The sequence below is a fragment of the Chroicocephalus ridibundus genome, chromosome 7 (genome assembly GCF_963924245.1).
Source record: "Chroicocephalus ridibundus chromosome 7, bChrRid1.1, whole genome shotgun sequence".
NCBI classification, from domain to species: Eukaryota; Metazoa; Chordata; class Aves; order Charadriiformes; family Laridae; genus Chroicocephalus; species Chroicocephalus ridibundus.
The window spans coordinates 42,987,418-43,008,313 of record NC_086290.1 but is presented as its reverse complement, the minus strand read 5'-3'; the positions used below and the strand labels follow the sequence as shown (position 1 = coordinate 43,008,313).

At 42.1% G+C, this 20,896-nt stretch overlaps 1 protein-coding gene across 2 annotated transcripts in view; it reads right to left on the bottom strand.

The window, feature by feature from the left end:
- IQCA1 (IQ motif containing with AAA domain 1) overlaps positions 1-20,896 on the bottom strand; it is a 109,195-nt gene that overhangs the window by 26,705 nt on the left and 61,594 nt on the right. For both annotated transcript variants that reach the window (XM_063341289.1, XM_063341288.1), the window contains exons 8-13: positions 20,090-20,209; positions 15,178-15,253; positions 11,074-11,180; positions 10,769-10,864; positions 3,585-3,646; positions 679-761 (exon numbers count right to left, since the gene is read on the bottom strand). In XM_063341289.1, coding sequence (XP_063197359.1) covers positions 679-761; positions 3,585-3,646; positions 10,769-10,864; positions 11,074-11,180; positions 15,178-15,253; positions 20,090-20,209 — 544 coding nt within the window. The remainder of the gene's footprint in view (positions 1-678; positions 762-3,584; positions 3,647-10,768; positions 10,865-11,073; positions 11,181-15,177; positions 15,254-20,089; positions 20,210-20,896) is intronic.

The following is a 20,896-nucleotide window of genomic DNA, read 5'->3' as shown; positions in this document are numbered from 1 at the left end:
TTTCGCTGTGTGTCACTAAATGCTTTTGGAGAGGTCAGACCCCTGTGCAGCCTGCATAGTAGGGGATTTTTTGCTCTGTGTGGAGCACGGGCAAGCGTGTCTGCAGCTGCAGGTAACAGAAACTGGGCAAGAGGACTGTGAAATGCAGAACTTGGCAGAGGTACATCTTACTCAAACCAAGGGCCAGACATGCCTCAAAGTTCAGGGGCAGTCAGGGAGATGAAGGTAAGGGGGTGAGTCTTCTCTGCTGAATGAACAAACGCTGAAGGTATGATTTTTGCTGTTGTCTGGGAAATATTCTGGATGGATTATGACCCTTAGTCTGACAGACTTGCACTGTCTTGCCTGTGCCTGGCCAGCGCTCCTTAAAGGATGTCCTGGTTCCACCTACGAGTGGCTTGTGATGCCCCAAAACATGCAAGGCTTCCAGGTGTTAGTGCTTGGAGCTAAGCTCTGCAAGCAGGTCCTGGTTTCAGCAGCAGAAGTGAAAGGTGCTAAGCACCCTGCAGAAACAGACTTCATCTGCATAGGTGGCTTTAGATACTAAAGTCGGAAAGTCCTGAAAGTGTAATTACTCTTTAACTCATTCTTGACTGGAAATAGGGGTCAGTGAATATTGAATGGCTGGGAGGTTTGGTGAGACTAAACCCAATATTAGCTGTAAAATGTGTACTTTACCAATATAATCGGAGAGATTCACAGTCTTGGCTTTTATTAATAATCCTTCTTCCACTAGTTCTTTGTACAGGGAATCGATGGTCCTATGGGCAAGAGACATCAGTCAGAAATTCTAGGGAACCGTAAGTAAAAGCTTAGTCCTTCAATAACCGAACTAGCTTCAGAGTTATTTATGCTTCCTCAGCTTTATAAATGTGTTTTGTAGCTCAGAAGTAAAGGTGATCATCTCCATCAATATGAAATCAATAAGTACAGTTTTCTGCGTTATGGCAAGGAATCTTTTTTGTTGCCTCACAGGCCGCGTGGCTCCCTCTCACATGAGTTCCATCACCCATTTCCAGGTGATGCAAGATCAGTTATGACTTGGGTAATAGACTCATTCATTAATACCAATTACTGGGAAATTATTTTTAAATTATACAATAATAGCAACCCTAACACTACTATACCTAGTCACTTAGCTCTCCAATTAGTAGTAACTCATTAATTCTTCCTGGAATTTATTCTGTTTGCAATAGACAGCCTCATCTCATCAGGAACATACTGGAAACGACTCGGAGCAACCAGTGGTCCATCTACTGCAGTCTCAGGGTGATGCTGGCCAAAGGAAGACAGGGGGAAAACCGCAGTGGAAACTGTGGCATAACTTCTCTGGTGGAACGGTTTCTTCCTATCTGCATGAGTGGTTGGAAATAGTTCCCAATAATTGAGGATTTAATACGCTTGTATCCAGTTTTCTATTGGAGATGTTCTACTGGAGACCTAAGGAGATGTTCTCCTTAGTCTCTCTTTTGCAGTTCTATCTAAATATCAATTTCAATGACACTTTTGGCACCAGGTTCTACAGATTGACACTGCTTTGAGAATTACACAAAATGAATAAGCCTGTTGGAAACTATTCTTATATTGTTCATGTAAACAATATTGATTTGAACCTTTTAGGTCTTTCGCTGTTTGTGCACTTTTCACATCCTTCTCCTTCAATATCTGACGGGTTTTTTTGTCTTTGTTACCTATCTTAATTGGAACATTCTGGTACCGCCACAATAACAATATTTAATAGTAACTCTCAGCTGGCTAATAAAACAATATATATAATTTGAGGTCTGCAGCCCTTTTTCAGCTGGGAAGTTTTATGTTTATGCAGTGTTAGTGGCACAATTAATATAGGAGTAGTAATAAAGAAATACAAAATTTAACGCGCCCTCAACAACGTTGACTTTGTCACTCTGACTCTTGCTTTCATTCTCAGTGATTTTATGTTGGAGCATGCATCATAAAACAAGCAGAAGGTAGAATGGGACTAACTTGACAGATCTGTTGGGAGCATGACTTCTGCTTTTCCTGTCTTATTATTTTTACTGCGCAAGCTTTTAATGATGCATGCCCTGAGTCTCCTCCAAGTTAGTGTGATGTGATCAGTCTCTGCTGACTAAAGCCTCCTGTGCCCCCTCCACCATGTCAAAAATGAGATGAACCCGAGCTCCTCTTGGTTATTTCTGAAATGTTTCCTCCTTCCCCGCTCAGCAGGGAAGAGCAAAGCATTGGGGCCAAAATGCCACATAAGCTCTGATTAAAAGCCAGCTACTAAAAAGCTTGTGTTCTTAAGTGGCCGTATGTCATATTAAGTTTGTTTATAAGCAGCAGGTATGTGCAAGAGTAATTTTGAAAGCACAGAATATATGCACAGTTGTTGGACTTTGGCACTGCTCTTGCAGAAGAGGCCATGCTCTGTTGCCATCCATGACGTGTTTATTTCAGATATGCGCTTGGTGAGCTTTTTTATTTTAAAGCAGGTAAAGAAAAGAGATCATCGACTGGTTGTGTAGTGCTAGCACCCAAGTGATCTAGTCCAGGTCTTGCTGTGTGTGTCCTATACGAATGGGTTTGTGGGGTGAATCCCATGTGTTTCCTCCTGCAGTGATGGAGCGTGTGTCTGTGTCTTCATGCTGGGTCTGCTCCTGCCCTGCCCTGTTGCTGGGTTGGCGGGTCTCGGCGGTGATATCTCTGCGTAGATGTCTGCGTTATGTGCACAGGTGAAAAACAGCTGGATTATCAGTGAATGCATCATGAGCGTACTGAAAATGTAACGTTAAAAGAAGAACCCTTCTCAAATCCTCCAAATAAAATAAGGGTGCTTAAAAGAGCAAGGATACACAAATTGCCAGACCTGCCAGAACTCTTATTGATAAATGAGACTGATTTAACGACATGTATGTTTTACCTAAGACGTAAAGGGTGATTTATGGAGTCCAGGGGCCTGTCTGCAGCCTGCTTTATCAGGCTTCAGCTGGGATGGAAAATCTGACAGTCAACAAAACTGCCAGGTGCTCCTGCACCTGCGGAGAGGATGGCAAACAGGGACGACACCCTGCCGAAATGTTCCGTGTGTTTAGCCTTGCATACTGGAATTAACCTGGCTGAAGTTGATGGAGACCGGCTCCAGTGGTGTGTTGTTGCAGAATGGCGATCTTAATTTGTATGCGGTGTAGAAGATGGTGGGGGGGAAAACCGAGGTCTGTGCTGTGTACCATTAAAGCAGTGCTTTGTAGCCCTGTAATTTGTGGTGCCGTGAAGCCATCAGTCGGGGAGGGGCAGTGGGAAGGTTGTAATCTTCACTGGGAATGCCAAAAAAAGTGTCTTTTTTTTTTTTTTTTTTAGCTAAAGTGTATGCGCGTCAAGTTTGTGAAAGATATATATTTTTTTAACGTCTAGGCACTTTATGGATGTTTATAGCTGTTAATAAAGAGGTTTTATTTATAGTAGGGCTCCTGATGCTGGTAAGCATAGCAATGTTGAGATGCTCCTTGTGTAATTAAAAACTGAAAGGGTTGGCAGCATATCTAACGCAAAGAGGATGCAGCCTCTCATTGTCCGAATCTCAAGTAAACAGGGCCTCTCTTTACCTGTCAGGAGTTAAATCTTCCTCCATCTCGGATATCTTTTTCCTCGTGGTTGTCTTTTTTTTCTGAGGACCGCAAAAACAAGCTGGAATTAGTGACATTAATACAGTGTACTGAAGCAAAGTGAGGGCCAGAAGAGAAAATGTTTCAGCGTTTGAATGTGGCCCTTGTTACTGAAGGAATCCAAAGGGGAAAACAATCATATCCTTGAACACCCTGAGGGAAGGACGTTATGTCCCCCTTTATAAAAGCACAGGAGATGTTCCCATCTATAAGTGCCTCACTAAGGCATGAGAGAGGTGGAGCACCCTGGGCTTGAGGAGCTGTGTCCGGCCCAGGAATCTCGGGCAGATCCTGTGGCAGGTGTTCTTGAACTGTACTTGGCATGAAGGAACCCAGTGGGTGTTGCTTCCTTCTAGAATCTAGCTGCTCGGGGAGCTTGTATACATCATCTGCGTCTGTCACCTTCTCAATGACTGCCCAGAGCATCGTATTTCAAAGCAATCACAGAATGGTCGGGGCTGGAAGGGACCTCTGGAGATCATCTAGTCCAACCCCCTGCCGGAGTAGGGTCACCCAGAGCAGGTGGCACAGGAACGCGTCCAGGTGGGTTTGGAATGTCTCCAGAGACAGAGACTCCACCACCTCTCTGGGCAGCCTGCTCCTTCCAGTAGAGATTGCATACAAAAGAATCCCGGAGTCATTTGCCCCAAGAGAAAACTCTTCTCTCCTTCCCTTTTGGAGCACGACTCTGTGGTTTGAGTGGGTATTGCCCTTACCCAAGAGGGAAGCAGGAAGTAAAAAGGCGTGGAGTCCAAGTAGCTGCTCCATAAGCTGTTCGTGCTGCTTTGTTTGGGATTTTTTTTTTTTGTTGTTTTAACTTTGGGGTAAAATATACAAGCAGCTTCCCTTCGAGACCGGGTTGGATGGGGCTTTGAGCAACCTGGTCTGGTGGGAGGTGTCCCTGTCCAGGGCAGGGGGTTGGAACTAGATGGCCTTTAAGGTGCCTTCCAACCCAAACCATTCTGTGATTCCCTGAGGTCCTGCAGGGTGCTTACAGCTGGACCAGAACCCAAAACCAACCCTCCTGAGTTCTCTGGCTAATCTCCTATCCATCAGATTTTCTTTCCTAATGCCTCGGGGGAGAAGCTTGAAGAGGTCAGAAAAACACCGACCCACTCTTCTCTCGATATTTTTCACCACGCTTTCACTATGGGAAGATTTTATGACTTGGGTGACTAGTTTCTCTTACGTACTGCAAAAAACCCATGGAAAACATAAATAAGAAAGATGTGAATAAGTAATGTCAAGCCTCTCCATTAATTACAGCTCACAAGCCATAAATATGGTTAGGGATAATTAGTAGTGGAAAGCGCATAATTAATCCATGTTAGTGCCCACCACTGGTGTCCATACTCAAGTTCTGCAAAGCACTTTGGAATTAGTTCAGTGGAACTGAAGCGACATTTATGCACCATGGGACTTCCTCAAACGGCTTAAATTTAGGCATGTGCTTAAAAGTTCAGCTTATAAAGACAGCTTATTCTTTCCAAAAGTTTATGTTCGCTTTCTTGGGAATACAATCGTTTACTTTATTTTTTTTTTAATAGTGAATACTTTTGCAGAGGTCTGTAGAGAGGAAAAAAAGTAATCCTATCTAATTAGCTGGAAAATGCTGTTTTTTTCCTAGAGTGGATCAGCAATATTCAGAAATGTATCAATTTAAAGTTTTGGGGGACGCTTGCAATGTAAATAACCTATGGTTCAATCACCTGTTAGTGTTTACAATGCAACAAAGAGAATCTAGATGAAAACGTAAATTAAACCCAGAGCTATATGGATATGCTATCTGGGAAAAGGTGATGGTTTTAAGTCTTGGATTAGAATAATGCAAACAACTCAGTTTCTGCAAAACTACACCTCAGGTTTCTTTACATAAATAAGCTTGGCAGCAAATACTTGTTAGAATGCGCCAGTGGGGTTTTGTTTTAAAGAAAAGGAATGGGAAGAACAAAGCATATGCCATGCTGTTTTAACAGCCGAGGAAATACTGAGACTGTCAGCAGTTTTTCTGGTGTTCCTCCAGCTTTATCTCTTTAACCTTTCTTCCAACAAGCTAGAAATTACGTATCATGGGGTCTGACTGGGAAGAAAAGCACATTTCTACCTATGTAAAGACACTAAGCATATGTTGAATTTATTGGCCAACTGGTATTGTCCTCAAGGCAGCTTCACCAATAAAAAACTCAACAGCAAACCAAAAATGAACTATGCAAGGGGAAAATGTGTTTTCCTAATTAACATCAGCATTTATGGGAAATTTGGCAAACACTGAGATGCGATAAGGGGAAATATGAATTGTAGACAATGGCTTTTCTCCAAAATGTCTTACTGGGAACTGCTTTTATTTAGAAAATTATAATGTTTAATGAATGTGAACACGCTCATCACTTATAATGGAAATCTCCTTCTTTCTATCTCTGAAATGTCAGTCTAGCTTCTGTGTAGCCATCCATTTACTCGGCTATTTTCTGCTTTGGTAAGTCACATGTAGTGAACTGCATCAGTTATTAGCTGGCAGATGACAGAAGACGACCTTCTGTTCTCAGCGTGGTATCTTGTCTTACCGCGTAGGCTCATGGAAATGGTTGGAGTAGCTCAGAGGTTGCTATGAGCAAACACGGACCTGATTTGAGAGCAGATTCCAGAGCCAGAGAGTCATCTCTGGCACCAGAAGGGAGAGGGTAGCCAAAACATCTAATTGAGGGAACCGTTCCATGCTGGAACTGCAGGATCTGCGTCACTCTTTGGCTGTGACGATACAAGTCCTGCTGCCATCGGCTGTCTCCAGCTTCTGCCACCAAGTATGTGGAAAGTAACAACAGGAAAGTATTCCTGGGGTTTAGGGGAAATGACAGTGTATAAGCAGCAGTCTGAAGTGTTTGAGGGGACTCCTTGGATCATGTGTGATGCTTGGATGGGAGTCTGAGCAAGGGCAGATTTGCTCCAGAGTCGAGAAGTCTTTTCTGGCAATACCAAGATAGAGAGAGCAGCTTCTCATACTCGTACTGAAAAAGTCCTTAGAGAAAGATGTTTCCGCTGATTATTAAGCTCTTGCTAAATGAGGGGCTCTGATCTGTAATCCCTGTTGGATTTAGCTACATCAACCAAAGAGGTTCCACCCCCCACAGCTGGCTGAGAGCTCTGGGTGCTAATCTCCATCAACTACAGAAAATCCAACTGGGATTGTGAATTGCTGTCCTCAAACCCAGCCTTTCCTCAGTTCTGGCCCAGCCTGTCTCCTGGCCTTATTCACTATGGCTTTGTTCTTACAGAGTCTTTGACTGATGTCCATATTCTTGTCGTAGCCGTTGCTATAGTTAACCTCTCGGGCTTTTCTTTACTTCCGCCTGGCTGCATCAAAAAGGAGTATCTAAAGCCACGTTGAGATGCTAGTAAGGCCTATTTCAGAAGCAACTTTTACGTGTTTAGGTTCCCATGTCACCTCTTTCTGGTTTTTTTTTCTGAATTCTGGCCATGCCTTTGTGTATGTGTGGGGGCGTTCACTTGCAATGGGTTGCTTTACCTGCAGTTGGATGGGAAACAAACCCTTGGGGGAGCAGAGCAGGAAACGCAGCACAATGGGCCCGATAAAAAGCACTCTGATAAACACTCAAATGTAACTTCCAGGTCAGTAACTGCAGAGAGCTGATCTGTCAGCTCTTATGTTGGGTGGAAAGCCAGTTTAAAGAGCCAAGTCTGTGGTGGTTTACTTGGCTACAGACTCCCAAGAGAAGCACCTTTGGCTGCGAAGCCCATTGGGTACGTGGCATCCATCTAGAAGAAATACTTGTAAAGCTGGTGGGTTCTGTTGAGCCGCCCAAATCAGAAGCTTGGGCTGTCAGCAGAAAGGGATGGACTCAGAACAACAGCATTTCACTAAAAAGTTTGCGCTGGCACAAGAACGACACCAACTTTTTAGAAATCAAATACTTTGGAAAACGCTAGCTAGTACTTCAGGTACTTTATAACAGGCTCCTTGAGGCTGGGTGGGGACTTAGACCTTCTGACTTCTCTTTGCCAGCCTTCCTAGGCATCAATGCCATATCCTTCACTAGGAGGCAACCTCCCTTCAGGTCTTTCCTCAGCCTGCTTTTACACAGGCGCTTACAATCCCAGCGTGCTGATCCGTGGCTGGGCAGATGACCAGCTGCCACTGTGCATAGTGAAGAAAAAGACAATTTACAGCAGAGCTGAACCACGTTCCTTTGTTTCTGTTGTATCCTTATCCCCTCTCCTCTGACAGTCATCGGAGCAGGAGCTATCTGGAGCAATCAGAGCCCAGCACAGTGTGTCTCTTAACGAGGACGCTTGCGCTCTATACTTAATGCTGGACCACAAAGACAAATAATAAGTGGGACAATCTGTGGGGTGAGATGCTTCCAACACAAATAGAGGCACAGGATTTATGCCTCAAATGACAGAAGTGTGGCTTGTTGCACACTACGTGCAATCTAATCAGTTTAAGGATTTCCAGACTAGCCTAATGGTCTGGAGACCCATTTGTAATGTGAAAAGCAATTTGTCCTTCCACCCAAAATGATTTTTCCGCAAAGGTGGCAAAAGGGTGCTTTATCTTAGGGGCAGGAAAAGTAATTCTTGATAGGGTTAAGTGTCAGCTTTTAGTATTAAGTGGTATTTGAAGGTCTGGGAGCCAGTGATAAAGTTCAGCCTAGAAAGTCAGTGCATGGAAATAAAGGAGTGGCCTACACATACGCCTGGAGTTGTTAAATTTTGTTTATCTGAGACCTGAGACACCTCAAACACTGACTGGGAGGGAGCAATTAGCTTCCTTATGCTTCCCTTTTAGAGTCCAATTCTAAAATATCCTTGCTGGATTCCCCACAAAAAGGACTTCCAAAAAGGATTTCAAACTGAAATTATTTCCTGTGGATCAGGCAGATTTATTTATTTATTTTTTTAAATACAGACTCGACAGAGTTTTTTTTTTTTAAGTTGTAAACCACTTACCCTAAGGTGTGCTGGAAAACGCAGAGGACATCTATCCTGTACACCTCTGGGTAGTGACTGTTCCCTGACAACAAAAAAAGCCCTAGTTCTACTGGGGGTGGCCAAAGGCGGCATTGTGAATTAGGGGTGCCCTAGACACCCCTAGACATTCTGCCCCTAGACTGAAAATTCCACTCGTAAGAGTTCACTTAGAGGAATTACCCTTGCTGCCCATTCCCACTGCTGGAGTGCAGAAAAAGGTTGGATTTCTCTGATGTTGAATCCTCCCGAGAATACTTTTCTTTGCAGAATATCTCTTTTTGGGCAAAAAGTTTTACATCGTGGTCCAAACATGATCATGCCTACAGTGAGGACCCAAACCCACTGTTATTTCACGTTGTGTAGTTGGGGGTAGACATACGGGACCTAGGATATGGCCTTGAAAAACTAGAGGATTATTTTTTTTTCTGAATAACAAATTAACGAGCTGCCTCCAAAACTTTCCAGCTCATATTATTCTTGTTATATTGGCCAGATTTTCATAAAGCAGATCTGAAGTCTGTGTGCTCAGGTATGCACGCGCTGCGTTGGTTTATGGACTGAGATATTTATGCAAATACTAATTAGAAAAAGGCTTTGCCAATGCCAATTGAACACTTCAAATAGGCTTGCCCAGGGAAAATGTGTTTTGACTAAAACTGTGTATCTCCTTCCACTCCCCACCCCTAAAATAGAACTGTGTGGTTTTCTTTTTTTTTCCTCCCTATCAGATAAAATCTTTAGGGAACTTGTATTATTTAATTAGTACTTCTTTCCCCCCTTCTCCCCTCCCCGTCATTCTCTCAGGCTACTGGCACAACTTGGGAAAACAAAAGTTAAATAACCTCCCTCCACCCAAAACCATTCCAACGTTATCACTGAAGCCAGGGTGGGGTGGGGGGGATCCAACCCAACCCCTAACACAAAGCTTTATAATTCCAGTGGGACATTTTGAAGCAGTTCTGCCAGCTGATCTAACTGCATCTGCCCATCACAACTTTGGGAAGACTGTTGCCATATTTTGTCTGTGTATCTTAAGCCTCCCTATTTTTGAAACAGATTTAGCAATCCAATTGGTATCGGTTTTCAGAGTCGCGCCAGTCTTGCATTATTAAATTGCCCCCGCACGTTTGTCAGGTGAAAAGAGCACTTTCAAAGATAATTTGAGCAGAAGCACAGCAACAGCAAGTATTTGCACGCTAAAAAGATTATAGAGATGAAATCCAAGATGAGATTAGGGCTGGCTATTTTGCCCTGAGGATTTTCAGTGGATTTGCTGATTGAACGGTAGGGTCTGTAAGCTCCGAGTTATTTTGCACTGATGTGATCTGTAGTTTAAACGCTTGGGTAAGGAACTCTGCATATGGTACTGCTGTGGAACTACATGTGAACACGACATGTGCTGTGTTTCACTGGGTAACACACATTAAAAGTATTGTATGTCTTTAACCTATTTTATGTGCTTAAAGAAACTTGCCTCAATTGCAAGTTTCCAAACCCTTCAATAGTAAGTAGTAACATAATTAATGTGGACCTGGCTGGCCATGATCTATGTGTTAGAGATAAATGAAAGGTTACATGAAAATATTCAAAGTGAATTTTGGGTTGTTTTTTTTTTTTTTTTGGTGTACAGTTTTGAAACACATTAACCAGCCCTCATCTGGTAGGAAAACAGCCATCAGCTGGAAAACTTACTGGCAGCCAGATCCGTGCCTGCCTTGGAAGACTGCATTAGCCTGAACCTGTCACCTTAGAGAGGGGTTGCTTGGATTTTGCTGTTTGATTGGATCACAGGTTTTCAAAGGAGCACGTATCCTTCTTGGAAAATCGGATCTATCTTGTAATGATTTATCTCTAGAATAGTTCAACTTCTCCTAAGCAATTTTTATAAAGGTTAAGGAATAACAACAGCTAAAGGGAAAAGGCCCTGAAAAAAGCCACAGGTGAATAGTTTTGTTTTTTTTTAAATGCTGCTTTTTTTTTTTTTTTTAAATGCTTCTGACTTGAGAGTTAGTAAATGTTTAAGGGCGGATGTTTTCATATGGGTATCTGTGAGACTAGGGTTTGCAGTGAATACTGCTGCATCTGGGCAGAAAATGGGAGATTCACCTTGAATTCTCCCAACTTGCTGCTCTTACCTTTTCACTCTTTCTTCCTTTTTTCTGTTTGTTGCTCTTCTCTCCATCCACAGCCAGTTTGAGATTCTCCAGTTTCTGTTGCATCAATTCATCAACCTACCCGGACAAACACAGTTGAATCTAAGTCTTCTGTTCTGCCACCACGCTTGAGACAAATGTTCAGCTAAACAAGGGTTAAAGCAAAGAACAGACAGTAGGGACTCTGGAAGGAGGTAAGGTCTATGCCAGGGCCAGTTCTTACAGCTGTAGAGAAATATACCCAGGCAAGGCACGTTATTAGTGTCCTCTTACTATTGTAAGCACACCTGCACTCTGATCTCTTCCTCCACTTCCTCCCGTTTCTCCTCTTTGATCAGCTCCGGGTCATGATCCTGGAGAAAATCCCATCCCTCATCTCTGTTCTGCCAAACGGCTGTTATCCAAAAGAAAGGGAAAAAAAGGGGGGAAAAGTTACAGAAGCCATCGGTTTCTCCAACTGCTTGTAGAGGCAAAAAATAGGTAGTTGTAGGCAGCCTTTATTAAATTATTATGTGTATGAAAGTAGCAGGCTCTATGGACCCTTACCAAGTTCAGAGCCCTGTTGTGTTAGGATCCGTAAATCTTGAGGTTAACTTCTTTTACTACTTTTTGTTTTTGTGTTTTTTTTTTTTTTTTTTTTTTTGCCTTGGGCCATAAATTGGTATGAGATTTCAGGAGGATAATGGGATATCGAGGTTGTCGTTTTTGGGCTGTAAAGCTGAAGGCCCGGAGTGGCGTTCGCCTTCAAGAGCAGGTAGTACAGTATCGGCCAAACCACATCGTGCCTGATGTTGGCATTCTCTTCCTCACTGCTTCAACAGCATTGTGCTTAAATCTTTACCGTGAAGAAGTCAAAGATGACTCCTGTCCTTAGAAACGTGCTCTGTATGCATGACTCTTGGCTGGCATAATGAAAGCTTGGGGACCAAAGGAAGGTGTTTAATTTAAAACCAGGAATTTTCCTTGTTCTCTCCTGCTCAGTTATCTAATGCTAAGTTAAAGCTGCTGTAAGCTTGCTAGTTAGCCTTTGTAGTAATTAGCCTGAGGCTGAAATATGGGCCAGGAGCACTGGAATAGGCATAAATGGAGCCCATGGAAATGGGAGTGAGAGGACAGGGAGTCTGACAGCAACAACCTGCATCCAACTCACAAGGGACACAGAGTTTTAACTCTCTGGGGAGTTTTAAGCTTGGTGCAGTAATTGAGAAGCAGCTGAAGTCTTTTCCAAAGAGGGACAAGGCCCACCTGACATAGCACCTTTATTTCTTAGTGCTGTGCACAGGGTAAGTAATAAGGAGACCTAACTCCAGGAACAAAGCAAGCTTATGCAAACTGATGATCAAAAAAACCCCCCAAACAAACAAAAAAACCAACAAAAACCCCCAACCCCAAAACCAAAAAAAACCCAACAAAAAACCTAAACCACGCTGCTTATAATAAATAACTGCACCTCAGGATCATTAGCTACTTTATTTTTGTTGTGGAAAACTGCAATTTGCTCTTTAGAAATAAAGGTAAATGAAGTCTGGCAAGCTCAGTGCTTATTTGAATTCTCCGTTATTAGCAAAAGGTACCGTTTTAATGGAAATGCCTCTCTTCTCTCTACATTTTTTGAGCTCGTTTGAAGGAAGACAATTCACGTCTTGCATTTCGAGCCATGATAGTATCTTTATAAATGACAGCTAATCTCCAGCAGTATGTGCTAATTCAATTTCCAGATGATTGAAAATGACAGCTTTCCACTTTAAGGCACAGGTTCCTTTACGGATCTGTTTTGTACAGGGTACTCTTTCCTCTACCCGCTGCCATTTCTGAGGCACTATAAATTCAGGGAGGTTTTCACAGTACCCACAGGACATCATTCAAGTTTTAGTCCAGTTAATGTAACACTGTTGCTATTTCCGTCCCCTACGAATTTTCAGAGTCCAATTACGTGCAGAGTATTTGTGGCTTTACACATAGGGAATAGTTTTTGCAGGTGAGTAGTCTTAATTTCCTAACTGCAAATGGGTAGAGATGGAGAAGGAAAGTGGATTTTTTTGGTAATGAGGAAAGAAACTCAAAGGCATAGGCGTTAATTTCTTTAAATTACTTGCAGGTCATCAGATGGCATGACAGATGTCATGTAATATTTCAAGAGGGAAAGCTGATTTGCCCTAGTTAAAAGGTACCTCCTCCAGGGTTACCAGCCTGGAATTCCAGCCTTGGGGAAAGGGTCTGTTACATGGGAGTTATGTGAATTTTTAAACACTTTCCTGACTTGGGTCAACAGGTTGAAAGCACTATGTTTTCACAGGAGTACTAGGTTTTAGATATTTATTTTTTCATAGAGAGATCCATAGATTTTTTTTAAATTCTGTTTTCATAATTGTTTATTATCATTTTGTAAATTGATTAGCAGTTAATATCCACTGCAGGCAAACCAGCGACAGTCCCCGCAGATTAGGCAGCTGCCTCTGATATTACCTGGCAATGAGTTTTCCGAGTGCTCTGTTAGCCGCTAGGTTAAAGGTCCCTAATTTTAGAAAAGAGATCAATAACTCATAGGTGTTAGATGCTATGTTGTTCTTTTATAGATCAACAAAATATTTCAGAGTTATTTTTAAAGTTAAGGTCAGGAGGGTAAGGATGTTATGTTTTCACTGGCTGGTCAAAAGAGCCTGGTATTTTGTTACAGACAGGGTCATCCAGCTACGGGAGCTATTTTTTGCGTGTGTGTGTGTACGCAGTGCAATTTATATCACCTCTTCTAAAGTAGTGCATGCTTATCTTTGGATTATTTCATATGTGCATACCTCTAGCTGCGGACTCAAAAGACAGCCCAGTTCCACTAATGGGACTGCTAACAGCACCATCTCTGCGGTATTGGTTTTCACTCCGCAGACTAGTAGGTCGTTCCAACATCCCTGAACTTCAGAGAACAGCTTGTGACTAATGATTGAAATATATTTATCTGAAGCATGAGGCTTTTCTTAAAATGGCTACTTTCAACCTCCTGGCAAAAAGATTGGAACCTTTTGATGCCTGATTAAAAATCCGTAATATCGCCACACCTTAAAGTTTGGGCCGTGGGGTATTTGGGTTGAATTCAAATAGGCTCTGCAACACCGAGCAAGTCAAATTTCAACTGGCCATCTGTATAATGGGGGGAAAATAGCACATTAATGCCTTACAGCACAGGGTATTGCAAAAATAAACCCTGGGAAGATGGAGGTAATGATTCAGACTGCTCACATTTGCTCCACGTGTGTAAAAGTAGATGTCACGCAGAAACTGGCCGTTTCCAACAATGGTATACAAAGTAAGTGTTTTAGAGGTTGTTTTAGAAAATAATGGAGATTGTTCGTATGAAGAATTTTAGCAAGCCACTAACTCTGCAGAGCGGGGAGCAGAAAAGATATTTTTAATAATTCTTTGAGAAGACAATCTGCATAAAATAGGGGAAAAATCACCCCTGAAATCAGGCACACTTTCGCAACGGAGGACTTCAGTTTGGCTTATCTGACCTTTGGAGTCCTATCGTGCTGTTTGCTTGTAGCTCATGGGAGAGGTTCTCCTCCCCATTTCAGCCAGTGCCTGACTTCCATGCTCACCTCCAGCAGAAGGGATCGCTGACGCCCTTGTGCATCGAGGGAGCACGCAGAAGGCAAGTGTTTAGGAGCCAGACGAAGGTATCAAGCGCAGAGGAGAGGGCAGAAGAGAGATGGAAAAGAGGAAGATGTCCTTTTGTGCAAACCGCTTTTTAAACTTGAAAAATCCCTGGTTTTGGATGCTTTCTCAAAGGGAAAAAAACACCAGTCTCCTAGCTATAAGTTTGAATTATGTTTGTTAAGTTCCACATGCTTTGACTAAAGCAAGTATATTCATATTCCAGCAGCATTTCTCATGCCCCTGCTTGAAAAGATGACCCTCCTACTGAAACATGTAATCAAAAATAATTTCTTTAGCTGTAGACTGTAGGAGGACGAAGCCGTGGATGCTTTCCATGAGTGAGAGGAAGAGAGGATAAAGAGTTACGGGAAAGTGAAAAAATTGATTCTGATCTATAGTATAATGCTTTTGAGTTATTTGCTATTCAGATGTCATTTTTATTGCCCTCAGAAAATCCAAGGAAGGCCCTGCATGTACGTCTAAGCACTTTGTTCCAGTTTGGCCACTTTCACTCATGGAAATGTACCTTCCTGTATGATTAGCTTGATGATTTTGAGAGAATCCTAAGACTTGAAGGTACTGAGAGACCCCTTTCCTAAATACCATTTCACCTAATGTCCTCATTTCTCTAATGTTCTGTAGTTTGGGCAGCTGCCCAGCTTGACCTTATAGAAATGGCATTCAGATTAAGCTGAACTGGAAGAACGTTCCAGCTGTAATTGTTATCTTTTTCTACTGACCTTTGTATTGACTGTTTCCTTCCTCCATTATTGAAAGGAAATTACTGGGAGCCATTTTCCAGCCTTCCTCCTCTTCCTAGATTGGGGAGGGGGGGAAGCAGGGTGTGGGTGAAAAGAAAAATTAGAATTATTAAGATGTAGAAACTTCGCAAGTATGTAAGTGTCATAATTTTCCTTGGATTTTTAAAGATTCGTTTTAATTTGAGGAATCAGACAGCGTTGTTTCAACAAGTGAAATATTCCTAGCAGGCTATAAGGAATTTTTACCTTCTGTAGTGAAGAGAGGGTGTCAGTTCATCAGCTGAACTACTGAGATTACAAGAATTAACCTTGTTCTGACATGTAATATAGGTAGGAGACTTGCAACATGTAAATGAAATCACCTTGCTGTTTTTTCAGTTGCTCTTATTCTGTTGTTTTTCCCCCACACTCAAAAGGAATTCCCAACTTGGGGATAATTCCAAGATGTTGAAACCTCATTTTAATTTGTAATCAGAAAGAAAAATAGTCATCTTTGTGTACCTTGCACAACAAAATATTTTGTTTCAACTTTATCAAGGCACTCTGACATTTTCCCGTGTAAAGTAAACGGAACATTGGCGTGGTCCTGAAAGAGTTTAATCTCATTGAACCAGTATTTCTGATGGAAAAACTGTGTCAGAAAATAATGACAGTTTCTTCATGTTGTGTCAGTCGTTAAGCCCTCAAAATGTCAGTAAGGTAGTAGTTATTAGTGAGAAATTAGCTGACTGTTCGGGGAGGAGGTGAATGTGGATTTATGCGAGATGGCACAAGTTGTAGAAGGCTTTGCTAACCAGTGTGTAGTCTGTAAGTCACCAGTTATCAGTGAGATAGAAAGCACAGCTTCTGGAATCACCCAAAATGAAACAAACCCCCTAAATATGCCTCCGTAGTTAGGTGCCGTTGCATACCTGCTATCAGCAGATACAGTTTTGGCCAGGTCATGTGAAGTATTGAGTATTTATTTTTCATTAGAGTGTTATTACAGTAATTAAAGTTTGGGCCCAGAAGGACATGCGAAACCTCAATACATTTATCACTTCTCCCCTATGCTCTATAGATATATTTGAAAGGTTCAGGAGTTTCTTCACCAAACATTAAGAACCTTTTTGGTTAAGCATAAGCGAGTGTTGGTGGATTTGACACCCAGAACTCAAATTCCCAGTTACTCTAATGCATCCTCAATTTTTGCAGGGTGCGGCGCTTTGAAATTCATCCTTGCATCTTTTGCAGTAGGCAGAATACATTCCTTTTAACAATCTCCCATGATATTTTATAGAAAATGATCAAATCTTGACGTTTTAAGAGGAAATACTGATAATTGCTAACTATTTAGAAACACAGGCAGAAAAAAAACCCCACCCCAGAACAGCCTAAAAATGGGTTATTCATTTTTAGCCTCTTAATAGCATAGGACATATTAATGTTTCTTTTATTGTTACAAATAAGCCAATAAATCATATTAATTACTAGCTTCAATGATTTTATACACTGATGTAAATAATAGCGTTGTGTCAGTTTCATTGATTTTAATCCAAACCGCTGTTTAAAGGGCGGTTGCAGAATGCTGTTCTGTATTCCCTCTTGCCTCTATTAACAGCGTTAAGAGTTAATGTAAAGAATTTCTTTTCCTTTGAAGTCAGTTGATGTATTTTTCTACGTTCAGTTGATTGATTCCACGCTTGTTCAAGTATGCTAAGACACCTTGAACCAACAATACACGGCTGAATCTAAGCAGAGATAAGCACTAAGACACCTGGAACCAACAATATACATTTTGAATTTAAGCAGAGATATGGAAATAACACTTTGAATATATTTCTGAAGCTTTCCAAAGCCTAGCCCCACACTGGGTGATTCTCATGCAGCAGCAGGGAAAATTTTGAATTGACTCCAGTGTGCGCTTTTGCGATGGAGGTAGGTTTTTGTTTTGTTTTGGTTTGGTTTTTGCTAATGGGTTTCGCTGGGGGTAAAATGCTTCTCGCTGTTTAACGCTTCGGGGTGAAATCTAGGGATGCGCAGCCTTGTTTGTGTGTCTGGGAAGCGAGACAGGTTGCAGCATGGCGCTGGGTGAAGCAGACCAGACTGGTCTAACGTGTTCTGCTATTGAAAAGAGGGATCGTACAGCGCTAAAGGGTTTTGTTGGTTTGTTTTTTTTTTCCCCCCTTAGGTGCCCAATGGGAAACCAAATCAGCACCTTACAGAGAAAAGAAAACGAAGTTGCTTTGATACAAAATATGCCTTTTTAAAGATTGCTATCAGGCTTTTTCAGAAATATTTAAATTTCCTTCTGGGATCAAACTTTTGTTTTCTTTAAGAGCTGAAGTTAGGAGCAGGGCTTTTTTTTTCTGCCTGCATCACTATGACTTATAGGCTATACTTATTTTAATAAGAGTCCTGCTGTTAGAACTTTTCCAAATACTTCTCAGCTGGTCTTAGATACTATTTTTTTCCCCTGTCAGTATTATAACCTTGGAGAGAATGTTTCCTTTGTTCTTTCTCAATGAACCATAGAGAACCTGATAATAATGGCTCAGAATTTTACTTGACAGGACTTGTGATGGCTGAAGAGATGAGAACGACGTGAAGTCATAAAGCCCCAGAGCTCTATACTGTTATTTCACCCCATTTCAAAACAACCTTGCAGAGGCTGCGAGGGGATTGAGATTAATTTTTTGGTATTGTTGGTTCTTATCTAGTGAAATGTGCAAAACCAACAAGGAATCAAATTTATCCTGGGAAAGTCAGGCTTTTAAGCCGATAGGTGAGTTGCCATCCAGTTTCAAAAGCTCATGTTGAGTCTGATGTTTTTAGGGAGCCTGAACATTAGCATCTCACTTTGACTTAGACTGAAGTATCTGGAACAGCCTTTTCCATTGTCTGTGTGAGACCAGAGGCATCCCAGGGCGTTATTCTGGGCCCGCTGAGTTGGGAAGGAGCAAGGACAGGAGAAGGAGAAAACCATTAGAGGACACCCTCGTGAATGCCCTCCAAAGGAACTGGGCTGTCCGAGATGTTACAGGGTTCTATAAATGTGAATGACAAGAGACTTTAAAGTCTCTGATGTCAAAAGCTTTTCTAAGCTATTGCCTTCATACAGGTACTTTATCTGATCTTTCCCATGGAGTTCTTCAGTGCAAGTGCTGATTTAAGGGGTCACACCCTGAAGTGGTCCTACAGAGCTGAACTCAGCACTGAGACCCGTTACTAGAAGTCTTACGGACAACAAACAAGTTGGTATCAGTATTATTTGGCTTAGGTCTGCAGGCATTGAGCTCCTCGTTCTCCTCTTGCTCCTCCAGGTTGGCTCTGCTGCTAAGATACAAGGAGGTGTGGTACCAGTAATCACTATCAAGACAGTATGATGCCTTCACTTAATGCTGTGATAACACACCCTGTGACAGTGTCACCCTGACGGCAAACGGCTGTCTGAAGACACGTGTCACCAGAACTTAAAAAACCGTCCTGTTTGCACAGAAGCAGCCCCTGCCCTTCCAAGTTGGCAATGCGAGATCAGGCTTAAAGAGCTTGGAAAACACATTTTGGGTTGCTGCTCCTTCAGCCTGCTGCGCCTCTTGATTTATGAAGGGAGAAAAACCCAACCCTTCCCGAAACCCCAAACTTTGTTTCATACGACCCAAACAGTGGTTTTATCTGGCAAAGATGCTATCTAAGTTATAAGTTAACACTTAGATATCTACCTCCAAATTAGATAGACTGATGCTTCCTAAGTTCGTGTAGTTTAGGTTCCCTGCTAGCTGTTAGGAGAGCTTTGGCCAGGTTGATGGATGTTGTCCAAGAAAAGCATCTTTTTTGTTATATGGTTGTTCCAGGGTTAGGAATGAAAATTAATTTGTGTAAAACTTGCAGTGAGGAGTAAGTTTTGCCCCAGAAAACTCACCCCTCTCCTCCACATACTTGCTGAGAGATTAATGACCCTTATTAAAAAAACTATATATTGTTTCAACTTTGTTTATACGATAAAGTAAATGAGAAACAAAAGTTGCCGCTTCAGCAAAAGCCTACATTTTTTTTGTTGCATAGCTCGCTTTTAAAGGTGCCCTTTGGTCGCTGCTCTGTTTCACAGGTGTTTTCCTCAACGAAGCTGCTCCTGAAATAATGTGGAAGCATACCTCCTGTGAAACCAGGCCTTTAGTATATCAAAGACTTCAGGGAATATATCATACGTTAGGTGGGTGGCCGCTGTGACTTGAAGCAAAGAGTTCACAGCCAAAGAATGCGGACCGAAAATGCACGACTGCTGTTTACAGGCTTACAAAATATCGGCTTGCGGTACAAAAGAAGCAGTTGGCCTATATGGAACTGTACTTCTAAGTTAGTTTGAAAGACATGCAAGTTCTGATGCAGGTACTGGACTGAGACTAAGGTCCTCATTTCCTAGTTCTTATGGGAAGGGATGGCAGTAACTAACTTCTCTGTACCCAACACGAAAAGGGGAAATGCTTGGTTAGACATCTGGGCACCATTTTGTTGTCTGCACACACACACGAAAAAAGCAATGGTGCTTTGCAAAGTGCACGCATGCTGTCTTGGCAACAATGTCAAAGCCATAAAGTGTATTTTTTCCACTCATCTCTGGCTCTGGCAGTCCCGCACCTACATCAGCTCTTCCCACTGAGCTGAGTCATGGCCATGCAAATGGTCATTCCTAAAATACGAAAGGTAAAATTCAGTTCCTCAGAATCACCTCAAGGTAATGGAAAGGCTGAGAGGGATTGGCCTCAGCCAGTTCTTCTGTTTTCTGAACCCAAGCCTGAAGCCTTGTGACCAGTCTAATGTAAATTAATAGCCTCTGCCCACACATGGCTGAATAGGCTGGAGTTTGGCTCTGTTTTCATAAACTAATGGCTTTCACTGCAGGAAGACTTACTTTCTTTCCAGTTTTCTGTGGCGTTTTTCCTTTTGATTTTTCCTTCTCTTTTTCTTTTTTCTCCTTTTGGGCTTTTTTCTGCAAAGCCATCTCTTTTTTGAGAGCCAGTTCTGCAGCAACCTGAAAGAGACGGAAAGGAATGCGAAAAGCTGGTCAAATATTTTCATGTGCAAGGTGCGTTAGACATGTGCTGTAAGAGTTATGAAGCAGCATGTATTTTTCCTCCCTTGCTTTCAGCTTTCCAATATTGGGGAAACACAATACCCACTACACATTGCTTGGTAGCCCTCTGAGTTCTGGAGTGGCTGACCGTTACAGAGAAGTCCTTTTAATTTGTGCTCAGGGCACTCCTCCCTGCAAACTTTAACATAGGTGCTGACTATCCCAGTATATCCTCGGAAAAGAGATGATTTCTGTCCCAAGCTGCTAGGGCTTTTATGGAGTAAGACAAATTCCTGAAACCACGTAGATGCACAATATCCTAATGACGTACAACTTAAAGTTCCCTCTGGACTTGGACTCGGATTATGAATTTGTCCTAGTGTTTCCAAGGCAGATTGATTTTATAGAGATGGATTTTTTGAGAGCATGCCCTGGGGCACGTCTAATTTCAATATGTGGCTAAAGACTGAAATGGTTCTAGTGGGTGAGAGAGATTCAGTAGAGATATTGTGACAAACTCTGGTAGATATACGTGGATTGCCCGGCATCTTTATCCCTGCAAGCCAATAGCAGCTGATAACTGGGCACAGGTACATCAATTTCTGTAACTTTAGTTCCTGGCCATTTATTATGCAAAAAAGGTGG